The sequence below is a fragment of the Carex rostrata genome, chromosome 15 (assembly GCF_964058835.1).
Source record: "Carex rostrata chromosome 15, lpCarRost1.2, whole genome shotgun sequence".
In the NCBI taxonomy this organism is placed as follows: Eukaryota; Viridiplantae; Streptophyta; class Magnoliopsida; order Poales; family Cyperaceae; genus Carex; species Carex rostrata.
Genome location: NC_135932.1, coordinates 1,757,468 through 1,780,599, shown reverse-complemented (window position 1 = coordinate 1,780,599; position 23,132 = coordinate 1,757,468). Strand labels below are relative to the sequence as shown.

The following is a 23,132-nucleotide window of genomic DNA, read 5'->3' as shown; positions in this document are numbered from 1 at the left end:
CCAAATTTTATATTTTTCTGAAATTTTTTACTACTTATTAAGCCACTTTGAAAATAGCTGATCCAACGGTGGCTTACCAAACAGTAAAAATCAGAAGCTATCGTTGGATCAGCGATTTTCAAAATGGCTTAATAAATAGTAAAAAATTTCAGAAAAATGTAAAATTTGGTCTCCAAGCAGATATTAATATGGAGAAGAAGATGAACGGTTCAGATCGACTTTTTGGATTTTGAAATTTCAAATTTCCACCGGAAGCATTTCGGCCCATATGCTAGAGGAAGCGCGTTAGCCATACTCAATTATAGTTATGTTAGTGAATTTTAATTAATTGGATATGATCGGTGAATTGATGAATCTTAATTATGGCTATATATATTTTGTAATAGCATAACGTATATATTTTGAATTAAGAATCCGAATTATATCCTTATTCGTAATGAAAAATATTTGATCTGTATCCGTATCCATTTAATATCCGATCCGTATCCAAAAAAAAATACGGATACGGATATGGTTTTAGCACTATCTGATCCGTATCCGATCCATTTGCACCCCTAGGAAGAACAAAATCAGTATTTAAAAAAAAAAATTCTCTTAGCTCTTAAATTCACAAAAGATGTCCTTAGTCACTCTCCTAATTTATGTATTTGTTTTATTATTTCAACAAATCAATAAGCATGTAGAACAATATATAGTCTGTTAATTTATTTCAATCACAAAACTAGGGGTGCAAACTGATCGGATAGTGGTAAAATCATATCTGTATCCGTTTTTATTTTCCAGATACGGATACGGATCGAATATTAACCGGATACGGATACAGATATCCGCTTTTTATAATAGTGAATAACATAATTTTTTTCATAATTCATATTAAATTATATAATATATATCTACTATTCGGATACGGATAATTAAAATTCAAAACCATATCTGTATCCATATCCGCATGGATATTTGGATATCGGATATCCGTATTAAATTTTCGGATACGGAGTCGGATACGGTCGGATAATATCCAACCCGTTTGGACCCCTACACAAAACCCTCTTCCGGCCACAAATGAAGCATACTTTACATCTGACTTGGGCCTGAATATTTGAAATTTGACAAATTAAAAGACATGTTTTGTGTTATCTCGACTTAAAATTTGAAATCATATATTCCACACATGATTTTTGCCACGTGTTTGACATATTTCGACAAATTGATTCGTATTTTTTCTTACTCAAATTAAAAGAACGACCTAATTTGAACAATACGACATATTTTTTCTTACAAAAAACCTTTCTTTCAGCCAACTGGTAGAATCAGAAGAGGTCTGAAATTCCACAAGACAACTTCCATTAGCTTCCAGCCTTCCACGTACATAGGCAAAGTGAAAATACCTTCTTTATCATATTTTCAGAACTCTCTTGCAATACTATAAATCAAACTGTTTTGAAATGGCAGTTCGAAAATACTCTAAATCAAACTGTTTGCCTTCTTTCTTTGCTCTTTTTAAATGTCATGCAATCTTTCTTCTTCATGCTCATACAGCAGTTCCCCAAATTGCAAATCGGAGTTGCAAAAATTACTGTTAATTCAATCAAGTCATGATCCAAGAGCAACCTGGCACCTTTCTCACACCTTTCTCATTCATCATGCACCTCACCTCTGACACATCACCCCATCTATCTGCATTCGCATAAATATTTGACAAAGAGACAAAATTGCCCCCATTATGTGGTTCCATTTCAAACAATCTCTTTGCAACCACATCTCCCAACTCAATATTACAATGCAACCTGCAGGCACCCAATAATGCACCCCATGCTCCCACATGCGGTTCAACCGGCAAAGATTTGATAAGCTCGTATGCTTCTCCTAACCTACCGGCCTTACCAAGCAGATCCACTAAACATGCATAGTGATCCACCAAAGGAGAGATGCTGTATCTATCTCTTAACATATTAAAGTACTTCTTTCCTTCCTCAACTAAGCCTGCCTGACTACATGCAGATAAAACCACTGTGAAGGCTACATTATCAGGCTTTAAACCCTCTTGGAGCATCTGTGAGAAAAGTTCCACAGCCTTGGATCCAAACCCGTGAAGGCAATAACCCTGCATCATAGAACAATACGACACAATATCTCTTTGTGGCATTGATCGGAACAGGAAGTGGGCTCTTTCCATGTCACCACATTTTGCGTTCATGTCAATTAAACTGGTCAAAATTCGGGAATTTTTTGCATCGATAGATTTGGTTGTAATATATGAATCAATCCGTTGTGCCAATGGTAAGTTACCTAACTGAGAGCAAGCTGACATTAGCCCGACTACTATACATTCGTCTGGTTTCCTTTTTGTTTTCTTAAATTCACTAAATATATGCAAAGCATCTTGGGGGCAACCATTTTGGGCATAGCCTGAAATCATTGCCGACCATGCAAAGATATCCCTGTCTTGATTTTTCATCCTATCAAAGAATAATCTGGCCGATGCCATATCACCGGCCTTTGCAAACCCATTAATCAAAGATGTATATGAAACAGCATCCTTCTCAGGCATTTCATCAAACAATCGGTGCGCACTGGCCAAATCACCATTTTTCACATACCCATCAATCATCACATTCCAGGTCACAGGAGTTCTCTCAGGCATTCTGTCGAACAGCTCACGAGCAGACATTAAATCATTCAACTGCAAATAGCCACTAATCAACGCGGTCCAAGAGATCACACTGGGTTGACACATTGTATCGAACAAAGCCCGTGCAGAATCCAATTGCAAACAACGACCGTAAAAATTAATAAGTGCAGTACGGACGAACTTGTCAGAATCCAAGCCGAGATGAATAGTGATGGCGTGGAGTGACGCACCAGTGCGCAAAACTCTGCCACGAGCACAGAGGCGGATGACGGGTGGGAAGGTGAAGAAATCAGGGGGATCAGGGGACAGGGAGCGCAAGAGATTGAAGACAGTGAGAGAAGAGGGGAGGTGGGAGAGAGAGGAGAGGAGGGAGTTGAAGAGGAGGAGGGGAGATAAGGAGGGAAGGGAAGAGAGAAGGGAGACGGAGTAAGGGGAAGGGAAGGGGGAGAGTGAGAGAGAGAGGGAGAGAAACTGGGATAAGAGGAGGGGTTGGTGGGGCTGGGGGAAGAGGGAACGGCGGAGGAGGAAGCAGTGGAGCTGGTGGAGGTCGCGGAGAGAGCGGCGGCACCGCTGAAGGAGGGTGCTGATGGACGGTAAGGTGCGGTGGTAGGCGTTGGTCATACGGCGCCCGGCGAGGAGAGGAGGCGCATAGAGACCCTTTTTGTTGTTGTTTACAGCCGTTCGGCGTGTGGCTTGGGAGGCGAGCAGTCGAGAGAAATCGGGGCGGTTCAGCTATACAGTATAAAGTACACACACCCGTCCGAATATCGGCTCCGAATTTCCGATTAAATCACTGTTTTTTTTATAAATATTTTAACAGAGCACAGTTCGCTTCATGCAGTGCAACTGCTATAGAATTAAAACCGCAGCTGTAGGGGTGTTCAAATGGTTCGGTTTATTTGGTTTTGAACCGAACCGGTAAGATTCGGTTTAAATGGTTCGGTTGTTCGGTTGAATTGGTTCGGTTCGGTTGATTTTGTGACTTAGTTCGGTTTAAATGGTTCGGTTCGATTTTGATTTCTCAAAACCGATTAAACCGAACTGACCGATTTTATTGATAGGGTCAAGACTTCTAGTATTATTTTGGTTCATTAATCAAAACCGAAGTTTAAATTGGTTCATTAATCAAAACCAAAGTTTAAATTGAGTATTATAGATGTATTGAGTTTTGATTTTTGAGAAATTTCGGTTCAACCGAACAAACCGAAGTTTAAATCGGTTTAAATGGTTCGGTTTTAATTCGGTTTGCTATTTTAGTTCGGTCGGTTCGGTTGGATTTTCAAACTTCGGTTTTAAGTTCGGTTTAAACCGAACCGACCGTTTGAACACCCCTACGCAGCTGCATCTGGTTCGCGCTCTGCATGAAGCCAGGCGTTCTCTGATAAAATATTACCCATTCTTTTTTGGAAGGATACATAAACAAAACAAAAAATTCCAGTTTTGAACTTTGAAGGGATGATAATTCAGGTAATATTAATCAAACGGTTTTGTTGTAACTTGCAGGAGGGGTAAAACTGTAAAAGAGATATAAATGGTGATTGTCTATTCTGTAAATTTTCCCCAAAAAAATTTGTTATGATATAAACAAAAATTATCAAGTTGTTAACAAAAATGATAAACGATTGCACTTTGTTGTGGGATTTTTCTCAAGATCTCTAATAATAGTCGCTAAAAATGATATAATGGAAACCGGTTTTTAATTTAATGACAAAAATAATTTAATACGATACCTTTATATAATTGTCAACTCTCGCATATATATTCGATGCTCCTACCTAATAACACAATATTATCAATCATACTACCGCTTTTTCGACGCAAAAATTAGATTAAGATGTTGTAAAATTAAAATAAAGTTGCAATAAAAGTAAAGTAAATAACAAGAGATATTGAGAGAGTAATCACAGAATTTTATTCTCTTCTATTGTATATAATATATGTGTGTCAATTCTCTATTTACAAAGCCTCTATTTATAGGCTAGAAGGAGATGTTACAATAATAAAGGAGAAAATGAATGCCTATGGTAGTGGAGGTAGTGGAGATAGTGGGGCAATGAAATGAGAATTAATATTAGAAGTTATATAATGAACATCTACATAAATATATTTTATAACATTTTCCCTTGGATGTTCATCTTTCATTATACGTTGTTAATATGACACTTCAGGATCGATATTAACATGATACTTCAGGACCATGTACTGCCTCATTAAAAACCTTACCAAGAAAAATCCATTGGGATAAAAACTTGGTTAAGGGAAAAAAAGTACAGTGCGTATAATACTTCCCCTCATTTTGATATCATTGAATATCCTTCAATCGATGTAGACCTATCTTCTTTGTGAGTTGTACAAAAACCTTTGTCGGTAAAGATTTTGTGTGATCGGACTTAGCAAACATCTATTACGCCTTCCTTTTGTAGGTCATGTGTCGAAAAGAGCTTTGGTATAATATGTTTAGTTCGGTCTCTTTGATATATCCTTCTTTGATTTGTGCAATGCATGCTGCATTATCTTTATATAGCGGAGTAAGATTTACATTGATGTTTTCAAGTCCGCATTCTTCTTGAATATTTGGAATCATTGACCGTAACCAAACACATTCTCGACCCGCCTCATATAAGGCGATCAGTTCGGCGTGATTTGAAGATGTAGCTGTAAGAGTTTGTTTTGTCGATCGCCGTGAAATTGCAGCTCCACAATAGGTGAATACATATCCCGATTGAGATCGTGCTTTATGTGGATCCGATAAATATTCCGCATCTGCATATCCAACTAAATTGCATTTTGTATCTTTTTGATAGTATAACCCCATATCTCTAGTTCCGCAGAGGTACCGAAATACTTGTTTAATTCCATTCCAATGTCTTCTAGTTGGTTTGGAACTATATCTTGCTAACACATTTACTGCAAATGAGATATCGTATTATTTGCAAGATATAATAATGCCCCGATTGCACTTAAGTATGGTACTTCAGGACCAAGTACTTTTTCATTATTTTCTTGTGGGCAAAAAGGATCATTTTCTGCATTTAGCGATCGTACGACCATTAGTGTGCTCAAAGGATTAGATTTATCCATATTGAATCTCTTTAATATTTTTTCAATATAATTTAATTGATGGATAAATATTCCATTCATTAGATGTTCGATCTGCAGGCCGAGACAAAATTTTGTTACACCAAGGTCTTTCATCTCAAATTCATTCTTCATTAATTTTGCAGTATTCTCAATCTCTTCAGGAGATCCAATAATATTTAAATCATCAACATACACTGCAATGATTGTGAAACCTAGATTTGATCTTTTAATAAAAACACACGGATTAATTATATTATTTTTATATCCTTCTTTTAGAAGGTACTCACTCAGTCGATTATACCACATTCGACCATATTGTTTTAGTCCGTATAAAGATCTTCTTAATTTTATAGAGTACATCTCTCTAGGTTTTGACTTATATGCTTCAGGCATTTTCAATCCTTCAGGGATTTTCATCTATATGTCATTGTCAAGTGAACCATATGAATATGCTGTTACAACATCCATAAGTCGCATTTTTAGATTTTCTGCAACTGTGAGACTTATTAGAAATCTGAGAGTTATCGCATCCACTACAGGTGAATATGTATCTTCATAATCAACTCCAGGTATTTGTGTAAAGCCTTGTGTCACTAGCCTTGCTTTATATCTCATTTTTCTCAATTCTTTTTATGACAAATACCCATTTGTAACCTACAGGGTTAACATCTTTGGGCGTTTGGACTACAGGTCCAAATACTCGCCGCTTGTCTAATGAACTTAATTCTGCTTGTATGACATCTTTCCATTTAGGCCAATCATTTCTATGTCTACACTCTTCTAGAGTTTTTGGCACATTATCTTATTCGTTTATAACATCGCTTGCTATAGCGAATGCAAAGATTTCATCAACATGTGTTTTATTTCTATTTAATATAGTATCATTTATTACATAATTTATATAAATCTAATAATCATTTGGTACTTGAGTTTCTTCTGGAACTTCATCAACCTCTTATGGGGATTTATCAACTTCTTCATGAGTTCTACCATTAATCTCTTCTGGGATTTTATATATTTCTTCAGGAGTTTTACTATCAACCTCTTCTGGGGTTTTATTGACTTCTGCAGGAGTTTTATCATCAACCTCTTCTGGGGTTGGACCAACTGCTTTATTCTGCTCTTTCCTTTTACGTGGATTTACATCCTTAGAACCAAGTGATCTTCCACGTTTTCTATGCACATTAGATTCATTAGATATTTTTGTAATGTCAATTCGAGCAGGTGCGTTTATAGCTGAAATATGTGATTTAGTAAATCTATTCGTATCTGTGAATGCATCAGGCAATTCATTTGCAATTCTTTGCATATTTATGATCTTTTGAACTTCGAGTTCACATTGACCACTTCGGGGGTCAATATAAGATAACGATGAATTCCAAGTTACTTGTTTGTCCAGCTTTTTTTTTTTCCTAAATTTGGGAATATTAATTCATTAAAATAACAATCTGCAAATCTTGCTGTAAAAACATCTCTTGTTAATGGTTTTAAATATCTAATAATAGAAGGAGAGTTAAAACCAATATAAATTCCCAACGTTTTTTTGAGGTTCTATTTTTGTGCATTGTGGAGAAGAAATTGGAACATATACTGCACAACTACATATCTTTAGATGAGACAAATTTGGTTCTCTTCTGGAGACCAATTGTAATGGGAAATATTTATGATAACCAGTTGCTCTTAATCTAATTAGTGCGGCGACATGTAATATGGCATGTCCCCAAGCGGAAGACGGTAAACTAGACCTCATGAGTAATGGTCTAGCAATTAATTGTAATATTTTAATCAACGATTCTGCCAGACCGTTTTGTGTATGAACATGGGCCACTGGATGTTCTACCGTAATTCCAATAGACATGCAATAATCATTAAAAATTTGAGAAGTGAACTCACCTACATTATCAAGCCGGATTCTTCTGATTTGATAATCCGAAAAATTAGCTCTCAATTGGATAATTTGTGCTAATAGTCTAGCAAATGCAACATTTCTTGTTGCTAACAAACTCACATGTGACCAGTGTGTTGATGCATCAATTAACACCATAAAATATATAAACGGTCCACATGGAGGTGTAATAGGTACACATATATCTCCTTGAATTCTTTCTAAAAATGAAGGAGCTTCAGGTCCAACTTTATTTGAAGATGGCCTAATAATTAGTTTTCCAAGAGAGCATGCTTCGCATGTCATATATTTTGATAATAGGATCTTCAGGTCCTTTAGGGGATACCCATTTGCACTTTCAATTATTCTCCTCATCATTATATTTCCTGAATGACCCAATCTGTCATGCCATAATGTAAATAATTTTGGATCAACTAACTTCTGGTTAGTAAAGGCTAACTTCGGGTTAGCAACCATATTTGATTTTATTTTACTTATATAAGTACTATATAATCCAGATGACATTGCTTGCATCTTTTCAATTATGATCTTCTGGCTATTCTTAATAGATGTGATATGAAGATGCTCGTAATTTTTCTCATTCATAGTTTCAATATGATAATCATTCTTTCGAATATCTTTAGAGCTTAGTAGATTTCTTTTGGATCTACTTGAATATAATGCATCATCTATTATTAATTTTGTTTCTTTAGGTAATAAAATACAAGCTCTTCCGGAGCCTTCTATTAAATTATTTGTGCCAGATATAGTGTGAATATTAGTCTCACCAAGATACAATTGTGAAAAGTATTTCTTACTTTTCAATATGGTATTAGTTGTTCCACTGTTTACCAGACATGGATCTTCATTACTTATCATTGCGTCGGTTATTTTTTTTTTAAAATACAAAAATAAATTACTTTTATTCATTAAACTTATTTGCATAAAAAAATTAAAAAGTAAACTAAATTTTTATTAAACATAAATATAAATTTTTATACTATATTTTCTCCCTGAGTTGTAATATATATTTCTTCGTTGACATTATGGAAGAAATCTGATACATCAAGATGTGTATCCATATGGCATTCATTTTGGGGTCATATTCAGTAAAGTTATTTTTCGCATTTTTCTCCTTATTTCTTGATTGTGGCTTGATATAGCTCTACAAGATGTTTTGGCGTACGACAAGTACGCGACCAATGATTTATCATCCCACATCTGAAACAAACATCTTCAGGACGTTTTTCTTTCTCATTAATATGTATTTACAACATCAGGTTATTACTACCATAACTTCAAGTTATGATTAGGGCTGCTAATGGGCCATTTTATTAACCGAACCATAACCTGTTCAAATTGAATGGAAGGATAATTGGGCCCAGTCCAAATTGAATGGACAGGGGAGAAGTCCGGACCATGTCCAAACCGAATGAAACACAAAATGTCCGAACCAGGCCCGTTTCACAAAGAGACTGTCCGATTAATCAACCAGCTCGGGCCCTGTTCATTTATGTCCGAACAAACTTGTTTGGTCACATCCATTAGACTTAATAATTGAATTTTCTTATTCTACGGTTTGACACAAATTACATTTGACCTTTTTTTTGTTTTCTTCTATTAAAATATTATAAATGAAAGGAGAATTCTATGGTTTGACTCAAATTGCATTTGACTATTTTTTTTTCTTCTATTAAAATATCATAAACCGAATAAAATATGTTACAAATCATTGCATATTTGAGTAAAGAACTCGTTGTAATGTAAATGCTAGCTATTGGAGATTTAATAACAATTTCCCTAATAAAAAGAAAAAAAATAAAATAAAAAATGCACACTAAAGGCTTTAACAGAACGGATGTATAGTGATTAACATGGCAACTGATACAAGTTTCTAACAACTGAACCGACAACCTTAAGCTTTTTACTAATAATGAGCAAATTAAACAAAAGGCAGTATACTCTGCCTATACCCAGTTCATGCCTAGCAAGCGGTAATTAAACAAAAACACAAAGTTTAGACTGACGAGATACAAAAGCAAAAAGCATTCAGTAAAAAGTATCTCTGGCATTCTTCACTTAGTCAAAGGGCCATTATTTCCTCAGCTTTTCAGTAAAGAAATAAATCAATGTCAAAAGAAGCTAGAGAAATATATAACATATTACATTTGAATCCAACCCAGAGTAATATGAAACCAGCTCTTTCTAACCCCCAAAAAAGCTCCTAATTTAGCTTTCATTTTCTAACTTTTTTAGTTGAAACATCTTTTTATAAAAAACCCAACAAGCAATTAGTTCAGAACCTCTATAGCAACTAGCATGATTAGCCCCACCAAATATCTAAAAGAGGTTTGTGCAAGAAAAAGATGAACTTGTATATATACCCAGAGGTTTTGCTTTACCAGTAACATGAAATTTATGCATTAAGGTCCTCATATTGTTACATACTTCTGAGAAGTATTTCATACTTAATTGACAACACATCTTTATGGGCATCTAAGTCTTTTGTGATGTGAATTTGCTAAACCAGTGCAAATTTCCTAGATGTAGATATTGGAGACATTATTTCAAATGATCCTGGACACACTCCTCTCACTGTACAGGAGATGTGTCTTGCATTTTTGGTACCAGTAGAGGTTTGATTTGGTCAAACTTGTTTCTTGAGCTGGTACATTCCTGGTACTGCCTTATCTGAACCAAGGATAGGTCATTTACCATACCCTAGTTAACATGGATAAAAAAATAGCGTGTTTTGAAATAAAAAAATTAGAATTCAATCAAATAATTACCTTTTTCATTTATCATAACTTATGATAAATGAAAAAGGAGATAAATTCAAACTTTGTGAGATTTGTCATATGTACTACAAAATAGATACGCATTAATTTTGGGTTATGAATGCCATAACTTCGGCTTATGAATGCCATAACTTCGGCTTATGAATGCCATAACTTCGGCTTATGAATGCCATAATTTTGAATTATAAATGTCATAACTTCAGGTTATCAATGTCATAACTTCAGGTTATTAATATCATAACTTCAAATTATGAAAAAGGAGATAAATAAATATAAATAAAAGAATACGTAAATTGCATGAATAAATAAATAAATTTAAATGTATTAATAACTTCAGGTTAATATTATATAACTTCGGGTTATAATAAAATATTTTATTTAATAACTTCTGGTTATTAAATTGCTTGGCTGCTCAATTGTAAAATTTAATTTGAAATAACTTCGGGTTATATTTTCATGCAATGACCTATAATAACTTCTAGTTATTATATTGATTTTATATGAAAATTTCTAATAAAACTTCATGTTTTTAATTGAGAATAACTTCAGGTTATTATTCATCCAGATTGGCCACCATAGAACATCCAGTGGCATATAATAACTGCTGGTTATTATATTAATTTTATACTAAAATTTATAATAGAACTTCAGGTTGTAAATAATTCTAATAATAACTTCAGGTTATTATTCTATTCATGTAATACGAACTTCAGATTCTTGATAAACTTTTAGTTTCGATAATAACTTTAGTTTATTATTTTATCATTCACTTCAAGGAATGATTCTTATAAACTAAAACAAATATAATCAAAAAATTTAAAAAATTAAATTAATTAAATATATAATAATTAATCACAAAAATTACTTACATGATTACTTTGCAACTTCTTCCAAGCAATTCGTGCTGATAACGTGTTGTAAAATTAAGATAAAGTTGTAATAAAAGTAAAGTAAATGACAAGAGAGATAGAGAGAGCAATAACAGAATTTTATTCTCCACTATTGTATATAATATATGTGTCATTCTCTATTTACAAAGCCTCTATTTATAGGCTAGAAAGAGATGTTACAATAATAAAGGAGAAAATGAATGTCGATGGTAGTGGGGATAGTGGAGGTAGTGGGCAATGAAATGAGAATTAATATTGGAAGTTATAGAATGAACATCCACATAAATATATTTTATAACACAAATCAAATTTTACATTTTTTAGAATTATTTTACTATTTTTTTAGATAGGTAGAAAATCACTTGATCTGAAAATTCTGCACCATTCAGATCTAGTGATTTTCTACATATCTAAAAAAATAGTAAAAAAATTCTAAAAAATGTAAAATTTGGTTTGCAAGTACATATTCATATGGAGAACATGATGAACGGTTCGGATCAACGGTTAGGATTTTGAAAAAATTGTGAATTGTGAATCTTGAATAAATTAATTTAATTTATGAAAAAAAAAAGTAGTTAAACGTAATCAATCATGACGTAACTAATATGCCGTGACTATTCACGTATTGTGACCATTCTTTTAAATTTAATCACAATACAACACGTAACTCAAATTATAGTTTGACTAGTCACAACACCACACGACACGTATTTAGATCCCCGCACATCGTAATGCAAGTTTCTTGAGCTATGGACCGCTTGGCACTTCTGCAGCCCAACCCAGGTTTCATTTCAGTCTAAATCCACAATCCCAAATTCGGACTCGATAGCAATTGACTATAACCCGAGCCATTTTCTAATTGGATGGCCCACATACGATTATTAATCGAGAGTCTGAGACTGAGACTATTTTAGTGAGGAATTTCAATGTTGTATTTTGAAAATTTGTTTCTAATATTTTAATTCGAGACTCTATTTCACCCTTTTATTTTTGTAAATAAAATGTAGGTTTCTTTACAAATTAATGACCAGGCAGTTTGAGCAAAGATTTTGTTAAATATTTTTCTTTTCTGGAGATGTGGACATTAACGGGCCTCGTCAGCACAATCCAAACGGGCCCAACATTCTGTTACAAATTTGTTTGTTACAAGTTGGTACTAACCTACTGTGACATTCTGTTACAAATTTCGAGTTTTAGTGGTAATTTGTCGGTACCGATCGACTTTATCACTTTTTGGAAATTTATTTGTCCTCATCTGAATATTTGATTTATAAATTCGGGTTAAATCTAGTGTTAAAATCAACATAGATTTTTTGAATTATAACTGATAATTAGAATTATAAGTTAAAGCATCAGAAATTATAAATCAAAGTATAGAAAAATATAAGTCAAAGTATTGTTTATTTTTCAAGCATCCAATTAATTAGTTAATAAATTTAAATCTAAAAAACTATTAGTTAATGGGCAAGGCAAGAAACAGTGCAACAACACAGTCGGTGGAACCGTGGAACGAAGAATCAAAAATTGTTTCTTGGTTCGTGTTGTCACGTGAATGAAACATAAATCGACGAGGAAGGAATCATTTCAAGATTATTCATCCTGTGGGGCCGGTGAAGGGACTGGAATGCGTGAACCGAGTCACCCGGTTCAACAGATTTTACGAAGAGACAAGATCTTAAAAAATTTGCATGTAAATGCATCACTCACGAAATATATGGATTTCAAAAGTTTGAATTCGTGGTTCATAATCAATCCAATAACATTTTGAAAGTGTGCTCACCAATATCTCTTGGTGAGCGCATCACACCCTGATTTTGCTCGTGGTCATAATATTAGAATAGACATTCCAATATTTAAATATCGAGAAAAATGAAATTAACCAATAGATTGATAGGGTGACTAAAAAAATTGTATGTGGTCTAAATTTTAAGAAATAAATGTGACAATATTAATAGAGAGCCCACTTAAATAAAAACTATGTTGATCAATTATTACAAATTTTATAGATTTATTCTATTCATACTCATACGGATATTTTTACTTTTTAATATTTGCAATGTAAACGAACAAATTATTGTGGAACTATATCCGTATTTTATTTAACTACAAGTTTTACACCTCGTAGATTGTTTTCTCAAATTTCAGAATTTATTACTATGTTAGTGACCCGTCGCAGATTGTGTAATCCTTGATCCGTCCCATAAAATTCAGATAGAACCAGGTCAGAACTTAGAACCTCTCCACTCTGAGCCTCTTAGATATCTCAACTTTTGCGTGACCGATGTGTACGCTGCCTATTCGAGCATAATGCAGGGCAGTATTATTTTTGCTTTTAGAGTCGTGCATAACGTATTTGAACGGTTAAGATTTTTCCGGAAAACACTCAAAGTTTGAGATATCTCAGAGGATGTGAAGTCGTCCACGCTAGTAGTCCAGTGTACTGTGTGCTAAACTTTTTTGTCGCTTGTCCAACTGGGCCACGTCATCTCATCCCACGTTCCTTTCACCTAAGGCGGGTTTTTGTTCGCTCCGTTCCTTCTTCTTTTCTTTTCTTTTCTTTTGTGGATCCTTCCAAGTTCCAGGTTCTCTTTTGCGTGTGGGATCCATCGGCTGTCCCCTTTGCTAATGATTGAGAAACAGCTGGTGAAGCGGTAAGCTGCCAGTACTTCCCGTCAATTGCTGATTATGCGGCTCAGACTTAGTGCTCAGTGCTCACTGCTCACTCACTTAATCACTTTACAGAGGAATTAGTATCATGCATGCTTCCTACTATCAACTATATATTAATAAAAGTTTGTTTTAAAATATCAATTAATGCTTACTGCTTACTTGCTTAGTGCTTCTACTTTGCACTGTACACTGGGATATTTTGTGAGGAGAACTTTTGTTTAGTGGTGAAGGGAAGTGGGTCCATGGTCTAAACTCTAAACAAATGACACGCGCGATATAAGGAGAAAATTATAAATTGTTCTACCTTTTCTTTTCAAAAATAAAAAAGTTATGCTAAAATATTTCGGGATTATATTTAAAAATTAATCTGCGATTAGCTTGTTTATTTTGTTGTAAGCATAAAATCATATATTTAATTTGAAAAATTCTAACAAAAATTCATTCATCTTCATTTAACATTTATATTAATATTAAAAGAAATAAAATACGATTCCTATTCCGACACATATCATATAAATATCGTATAGATGTTAGTATCAAATACGTACGACTAATTAAGACCTGTTTTGGCTAGTCATATTTTCATGATTTTTTTTTTTTTTAAAGGCCCTCATAGAAAAGTTTTTCCTATTAGCGTTCGTCTGGCTTGCTTATATTTCTTGGATTGGGAACAAATTTCCTTCCATATTCCAACCACCTTTTTAAATTAGTGGGACTGTTTATTTTTTTGCTCAGACTCAGGGCGTGTTTGAATGTCACGGGATTATAGAATGAGAATGAGAATGGAAATAGAAATGAGAGTTCACTTTTGAAAAACTAGGAACCCACGGGTAGGGAATGCACGGGATTAATTATGGAAATATTAGAATATAAGTGTTCGTTTGTATCATGAGATTAATTGTGGAAAATCTTTATTTATTTTAAATATGTATATTTATTTAACTGTTTTAGTTTAAATAGTAGATGTTTTAGTTTAAATAGTATTATTTATTTTAAAATATGTATATTTATTTACAATATTAGAAAATGATTTTTTTATTTAATTATTATTTTTAAATAGAATAGCGTTCTATTCTAATATTTACAATGAATAGAAAATAACAGCTATTTTAGCTATTTCAAATAGCAAAAATGTTGTTTAGATATACATTACTATTCCAAATAACCCCTATTATAGAATAACTTATATTCTTAATACATCCAAACATACCCCCAAAATTGTTTGCTTAAAAGACAAGACAGTGCAAAAAAGTTTGCAATTATCTTGTTGGAATGATCAACGAGAAGCTCTTTAATCAACAAAGAATGTTTAATTGTTAAGGCACGCAGTTGTGAATTCCATGCATCTTTTATTTGTTCTAAAGTACTTCACGCACTACGAGATGCACACAAAAATATTACTTTGGTTGCGTTTTACTGCATTTCATTATCCGAGCAATATGTCAATCTCAACTTTGACAAATTAATTTGTTTATTTCGGAAAGTAAGATAATTAGTAAAGAAAAAAAGTTCAAGTTAATTTTGTAATACATTTATGTTTAATTTTTGTGGCCACACTAGCTAGTACTTTGTACATAATTTGTACATAATTAATTCAAAATTTTGTTAATTTTGCATATGATTATATCACTTTTATAGTAGATCGGTTTAAATAATTTGAATTTGTTGTTTGAGGCTCATTTAATTAATTTTTGAATCAGTATCACAACGACTGAAATAACACTAATATCACAGTAGCCTTACTCTTCACATAGGAGGTTGCGTGTTCGAATTTTGTATGATTTTTTTTTTAAATATCAAAGTGTTAGATTACTTAACCTCAATCTTCCTATGAAAAAAAATAAATAGAAGAGCTCAATCTTTTTCTTAATATTTTGACTGAAATTTATCAATTTATTCTTTTGGTATATTAATTGATATACTTATTAAGAAAACATTTGAATTGGGGGAATTATTTTATTCTCTCTATTTTTCTTCCATACAAATTTGGACGTAAACGCACCTCACTTATACAGTTTCTTTGCCGAAGCAAAATTTCAATATAATTTCGTTATAATTTGATCCTAAATAAATCTGCAATATATATATAAAAAAAAATTCACCTCGTTTCTTCTATCCAACCATCGATCTACTCACCTCTGGTTGGTGGTCACGGTTTGCTAGATGTAAATTTTTTCTCATTATAGGTCGCATGAAAACAACATACTTTATGGTGAGATGTCTGTTCACCCGGGACCGGTTATGATTTAGTTTGATTTGGTATTGTAAGCAATATTAGTACACCAATTGAATGATTGAAATATACCTCGAGATATACTGTATTTGTAGGAGTTTAATTTAATTCGGTGCGTATCTATTGACTTGATCTCCGTTTCAGAACTCAGAAGAGCATCCTGTTCCTAATCTCCGGTCCAAGGCATCTCATTTTCCTATTCTGATATTCTACGGCATCTGAATACTATTTAATGGTGCGACAAGTCACTGACAGATCGGACCTTTCACTTTCTATTTAAGACTGTAGTGGGATAACGTAATCATTGGTGTTTTCGAATCAGACCGTTCGATTTGAATAAGAATCAGTCCCGACTCCCGCGGCCATTTTTATTAATATCCCTAAAAAACTAATTAATTTAAAAAAGGCTTCTGTGTACCATTTTTTTTTTTATTTCTGCCCTGACCGCCTGGGCTTCGGGCGGCCCAAAATACCAAATGAGGCGCCAGCCCCTGGGGCGCCCCATAAGGCTAGTGAGGCGCCAGCCCCCCGGCCCTCGGGCGCCCCATGGTTTTTTTTTTTTTTTTTTTTGAGAGATCTTAGTATTTTGATTTAAATAATTTTGTGAAGAAAAAATTTTCTTGTTTAGAGTGTATGCCAAAAAAAAAACATTTGATATATTTATGAAATGATGTCGTAACTCGTTATAACTATGATTTTTATTTTTTTGGTGAACTTTGATTTTATTTGCCAGTTGGATATCACAAGTCTAAATATAATACTAATTAAGGACTTGGCTTTTATTCAAAAAAATTTAAGCTTTAACAACTTGTTGATATCTTTTTTTCTGATTTTTATAATATATGTATAGTATATACACATATACACATACACATATACATATATACATATACATATACATATATACACATACACATACACATATACACATACACATATACATATACACATATACACATATACACATATACACATATACATATATACAATTTTGTTTTATAATATATGTATATATGTATAAATATGTACATATACATATACATATACATATATATACATGTAGAGTAAGGCTATGCTACTTCATGAATTAAACGGGGCATTTTAATTCGTGCTCATATCTCTAGTTTCGAAGTCCAAATATCCGATCTAAACCGTTAGATGTTTAATCTATATTAAAATATGCTTGGAGACCAAATTTTACATTTTTTTTGAAATTTTTACTATTTATTAAGATGGTTTGAAAATCGTTGTTTTTTAATGCCTATCGTCGAACGAAAACTTAAAACTGGATTTTTGAGGCACTAAACGACATTTTTTTGAAATTCTGATGCTTCCGGTACGACGATGCTTGGTGTATCACCCAAGCAAAATCGGATCCGTCTCGTCCTCCCCTTTCCAAAAAGTGCTCATACGCGTAAATCCGACTTTCCTAGCCAAAGTTATGGCTGTTTAAAGTTTTTTCGAAAATTAAACTTTAAAAATTTATAACTAACTGTAGAAAAATCCAAATAAGTTGAAATTTATATCAATTCTATGTATTTTTTAATGCTCTACATGCTGGTGCAATCACTTTTGCAGTTCAGTCCCTATATCAATCCCTACTACTTCATTAGAGGAATGTTGACGAGGAGACTATTGGAGGACTGAAAAGAGAGGATCATCATATCAAGTTACGCACGAAAATATTAATATCTTTTTTTGCAAGTATTAATCTCTTATTTCTCAAGTATTTATATCTATGAAAGTTGACGCATAAACTAATGCAGTGATTGAAAAAGAAGGCCATAAAATTAGTGGAGACCATAATATAACCTTCTTCTACTGTAGTTACGAGGACAAAAGAAAAACTGGAGTGCAAAAATGACTATAACCAAAATCTATGGTAAAAGTTTTTATTATAGAAATGTATTAAATATTTTGTAAATAATCTGAAAGATGAATTTTTTTTAATGGCATGAAAAAATTTTGAATTTTGAATTTGATTTCTTTAGACACTTTCTAATTGATTCGATCTTTTTGAGTTTGTATTGCATATCAACTATTGTCTATGGTTAATGATTTTGGTATGCATATAAATTTTAAGGAATCAAATCAATAATTTAGTTCTTTAAAATATACTTCAAATCAACTATTGTCTTATTTTTTGGTATGCACTCTAAACAAGAAAAAAATTGCTTCACAAAATTATTTAAATCAAAATACTAAGATCTCTACAAAGAAAAAAAAAAACCATGGGGCGCCCGGTGGGCGGGTGCCTCACTGGCCTTATGGGACGCCCCAGGGGTTGGCGCCCCATTTGGTATTTTGAGCCTCCCGAAGCCCAGGCGATCAAAACAGAAATTAAAAAAAAATGGTAGACAGGCGCTTTCTCTCTCGCACCAAATTGCCTCTTCGTTCAGACTAGCTCTTGACCCCTTGATCTTCTTAGATTTTACCGACAACACTTCTCTAGACAGCGAGAAGAAACAAACACCTTGATCTTCTTAGATTTAACCCGCTAGCCTTTGACTATATTTTGAAGTTTAAGTTTTGAATCTGATATAACAACTTTTAACAAAGAAAGAAAAATGAAGATGAAATAAGTAACGCAAAGAGTGAGGAGAAATTTTTTTCGTTGTCGCTCTGCTCGTGATTTAATTTCAAATTAAAATAAAGATAGAAAGAAGAAAGGAATTTGATTTCCATTTGTTGCTTAACAGATAGAGGAGCTAACGTCAAAGAAACCTTTCTTAGAATTAATTTGATCAATTTTAATAAAATAAAATCGTCTAGTTTGGAGACAGCTTCGGATAAAAGTATGTCCAAATGACTTTGAACATGTTCCTCGTCCTTTAACAAACATTATGTTGAAATTTGGCGCTGAACTCCGCTGCTCTTCAAAACTTAACCGTGTTGAAATTCATGCATGAAAAAAATTCAACGGTTAGATTTTGAACAGTAAGGTCCTGCTCTTCTATTTGAAGAGCAGTAGAGTAGAATCTTGAAATTTGTCTGCATCGAGAGATATAAGAGCAAATTAAACTATGCGCTAATCTTAACCGCTATGTGAATCTGCATCATCTGCGGATATCTCGATGCCAATCAGACGGTTTATACCGGACATGAACCGGGCCGTTGAAACCCTCCTTTGTGCTGTCAGTAATACACTGCACTGTCTCTGTTTCTTTAACAGAAGCATAGGATCCGAATGGATTGGTTTAAAGAGCCGAGGTCAAAATTTGGTCCCAATCGTACGCCTCTTGTCATTTATCCTCTGACACGTGGCGTCGTGGAACGCTTCGAGTACCGTGCCTATCTCCACGTGGCATGACCACGTGAGACAGTCTTTCTGTTTTCAGCTTTTAATAATTTCTCTTTTCTCTTCGTTTTGGCCTTTTGGGTCCCTTTTTATCTTTCAGGAAAAGGTGTTCTTTTTATTTATTTTTCATAGGAGGTGAACAGTGAGCACCGACAAACAAACGGCGTTTATAAAAAAAACAAAACAAAAGAATATAAAAGGTCAAGTGTTCGGAAAATCGGGAATTTGTTTTTCATAAATTTTATAGAAAATAAAAATTTCAACTCTTTCTTAACTCAAAAACAAAATTTGTTTGTCTCAAATCGTTAGTAGACCAACAAAGTACAGACATCAAATTATTTTATTAATAAAATATTTTGAAAACATATATTATCGATGTATAAAATTACGGCTCAGTGATGTGACACGAGTTCTTGTTTCTTTTAAAAAAATACAGATTTAATTTTCGAAAATAATATCTAAAAGTTGCTATATATATATCACCAATATATATTACGATTTGTCAAATCAGTCCCTCTAAAATTTACTCATTTCATATAATTTTGGCTTCTACCCTAAAAGATATAATTCTCACAAAATGCTCAAAAATCAATTCCCTCATAAGTTTTAATATGTACTTCTTATGAATTTTAATATATCCTTAATTGTTACAAAAAACATATACTATTAACTTCTCTCGTAAATAAATTACAGAACAAATATTTATCCAGCACTCTGTCTTAATTTTATTTATTTATTCAACATTCTATCTTAATTTTCTGGTTTCGTTCGGATAGATCCGATATGACTATCCGACAATTTCAATGAAAGATAATGTTAATTATTAATCATTAACGCAAATTAGCAGGCTTGACCTCGATTGCTAGAAGTCACGATGAGTGTCAATTTCGTCAATGGCGAGAACAACCAAACAAAAAGATGCACGTGCGGCTCACATGCAATGCTTTGCCAAAAATCATTATAGATGCACATCATCATTTATTAGATTTGATCTGTGAAATGGTTATGGACTTGTTATGCAAAGGTTAGAACCCCATGCTGTATTTATTTTGAGAAAAGGTAACGTCTCTCGGACTACAGTCCCTTGAAAATCTCTGTGTATAAAAGTCTTCCCTTTTTGGCTTAGTTCCGACGCGCTTTCAACTGCCATAATTTCAAGTACAATATGTATGTTTACAGGATAATATGTGTATATTTACAGGATAATATGTGTATGTTCACATGATAATATTGGTATGTTCATAGGATACTATGTATTCACAGAAGGTGGTCCCCAACAGTTGTCATGCGTTTTCAACAGCTGTCACGCGTTTTTAACAGCTTTCACGCGTTTTCATCTGGGACCACGCGGTTTCATCTGCATAACATCCATTGAACTTGTTTATAGGATTGTTTTTATAGTATGAGTGAGTCTATGGTACTATGCATATCACGGGTTGTTACCGTGCTACGGCTCTATATTCGAGTTTTCTAATCTTAACGGTCGATCCGAACAGTTCATCTTGTTCTCCATATTAACATGTGTTTGGAGACCAAATTTTACATTTTTTTAAATTTTTTTACTATTTTTTTAGATATTTAGAAAATCACTTGATCTGAAAATTCTGGACCATCCAAAAACAGTGATTTTTAATAAATCTAAAAAAATAGTAAAAAAAATTCAAAAAATGTAAAATTTGGTCTCCAAACACATATTAATATGGAGAACAAGATGAACGGTTCAGATCGACCATTAGAATTTGAAAACTCAAATATAAAGCCATAGCACGGTGCCAAATCGTAATATGCATAGTACCATAGACTCACTCTTATAGTATTACATGATCTAATGAACTTGTTTATAGGATTAGTGTAAAAAGTCCGGGGATTTTCGGAGAAATGAGGGCTGGGGACTGTTAGCTGCTTCCATTTTTTTTATGTTAATTAATCCAATCTAATTTAAATAGCTAGAGATTTACAATTATTGCATCCATCCTTGCAATAGCGATATGCAATGACATGCTAATCAATAAAATCTATTCAAAAATAGGCCATGGTACAAATTAAGAAGAAAATTTACATATTAATCTCATATACCGTTTTAGGGTTGCGACTTGAATTTTAGGGCATTCTCCGATTGATTTTATTTATTAATTAAGTTTATTCTAATCTCTTAACCCAAAACATAATTCTTATTTAGAAAGAACCGATTTGAACGGCCGAAAACGCAAGAAATGTAATTTTTTATCTTGATTCTATTAATTGGATAAAGATATTGACATCATAATTTTGATTTTATGTAGCGAACAAACAACAAAGTAAAGGTAAAAAAAAATATAAAGTCGCGTGTCACATGAAACGAAAATAACATTATTAATATTTCGATTAAGTTAACTGTTTAATAATTATTAAAAACATTATTGTAAAAACAAAATTATTAAAAAAGCATTACATAAAGGCAAAAAACTGTATAAGATTACTCATTTTAACAAATAAACAAGAGAATGATTCGCATGACAACCTTTTTATTTGTCTCTCAGAGCAAATTGAGGTACAATTCCACTATTCAATCAACTAAATATGACACTGATTGTCGCATGTGAGACTTGTGACTCCAAAAACAAAATTGGAAAGCGCTAATCTTTCTTTCCATGCAATCGTTGCATTTTTTTTAGATCACTATAGTATTTTTTTATCTTTTTTTTATTGAAAAAAAGCATGCAATCCTACCCAACGACTACCAATTTTAACGCATTAACAGTTTATTTTTTGTTGTATTTTTTATAGGTTGGGATTGTTAATGAAATAATTTGACAATCTTAACAACCGTTAATATAATTTATACTTTATGCAAATTCATATCAACGGTATTTGATTAAAAATCGAATAATAATTATATTGCGTAAAAATTGATACAGTCCATAAAGAAAATTACATGCTTCCAACTTTTTTCTATTTTTAAAATTCCGTAACATACTTAAAAGAGAAAATGTAATGTCCCCGGGCTACGGTTCCTCGAAAATTTCCGTGTATAAAAGCCTTCCATTTTTAGCTTAGTTCTGATGCGCTTTCAACTGCCACAATTTCAAGTACAATATGTATGTTTACAGGATAATATGTGTATGTTTATAGGATAATACGTGTATGTTCACAGGATACTATGTGTATGTTCACAGAAGGTGGTCCCCAATAGCTGTCACGCGTTTTTAACAGCTTTCACGCGTTTTCATGTTGACAGAATTTATTGAATTAGTTTACATGATTTAGTATTGATGTTTACATAATTAGTTGAAAATATCGAGAGATTTTTGAAAGACTGTTAGTTGCTTCCATTTTAAAAAGTTATTCAAATTATCAAACTAAATAACTTCTAAGAAATTCCACCCCCTTTCATATACAATAAGCATATCCTCTTAATTCACATTCAGTAAAATTCGAGTATTTAATGAAAGAGTACTGTACATCGTATTCTCATAATTATTATTGTCCCCCACATGATTAGGATGCTGGATGCTTCATATTTTTTTACCTCAAGGGATAAATTGCTACTGTGCCCTCTTAAAATTTATTAATCTGCGTCAAACATTTTTTTTGAGCTTGCAACATTGATAAACATGTTGTAAACTCTTAATTAATTTCATGCCAGTAAAGTAATCAATGTTCTAT

The 23,132-nt window shown here is 32.9% G+C and overlaps 1 protein-coding gene across 1 annotated transcript; it reads right to left on the bottom strand.

Annotated features, from left to right (window-relative positions):
- Positions 1–1,236: 1,236 nt before the first annotated feature.
- LOC144566866 (Pentatricopeptide repeat (PPR-like) superfamily protein) lies at positions 1,237–3,347 on the bottom strand. The gene has a single exon (XM_078316902.1). It carries the CDS (start codon positions 3,251–3,253, stop codon positions 1,589–1,591), a length of 1,665 nt encoding a protein of 554 aa, XP_078173028.1. The 5' UTR covers positions 3,254–3,347; the 3' UTR covers positions 1,237–1,588.
- Between the last annotated feature and the right edge of the window lie 19,785 nt (positions 3,348–23,132).

What these genes read in the sequence shown, in the direction of transcription:
- LOC144566866 (XM_078316902.1), bottom strand. Translation starts at nt 3,253, where the DNA reads ATGACCAACGCCTACCACCGCACCTTACCGTCCATCAGCACCCTCCTT.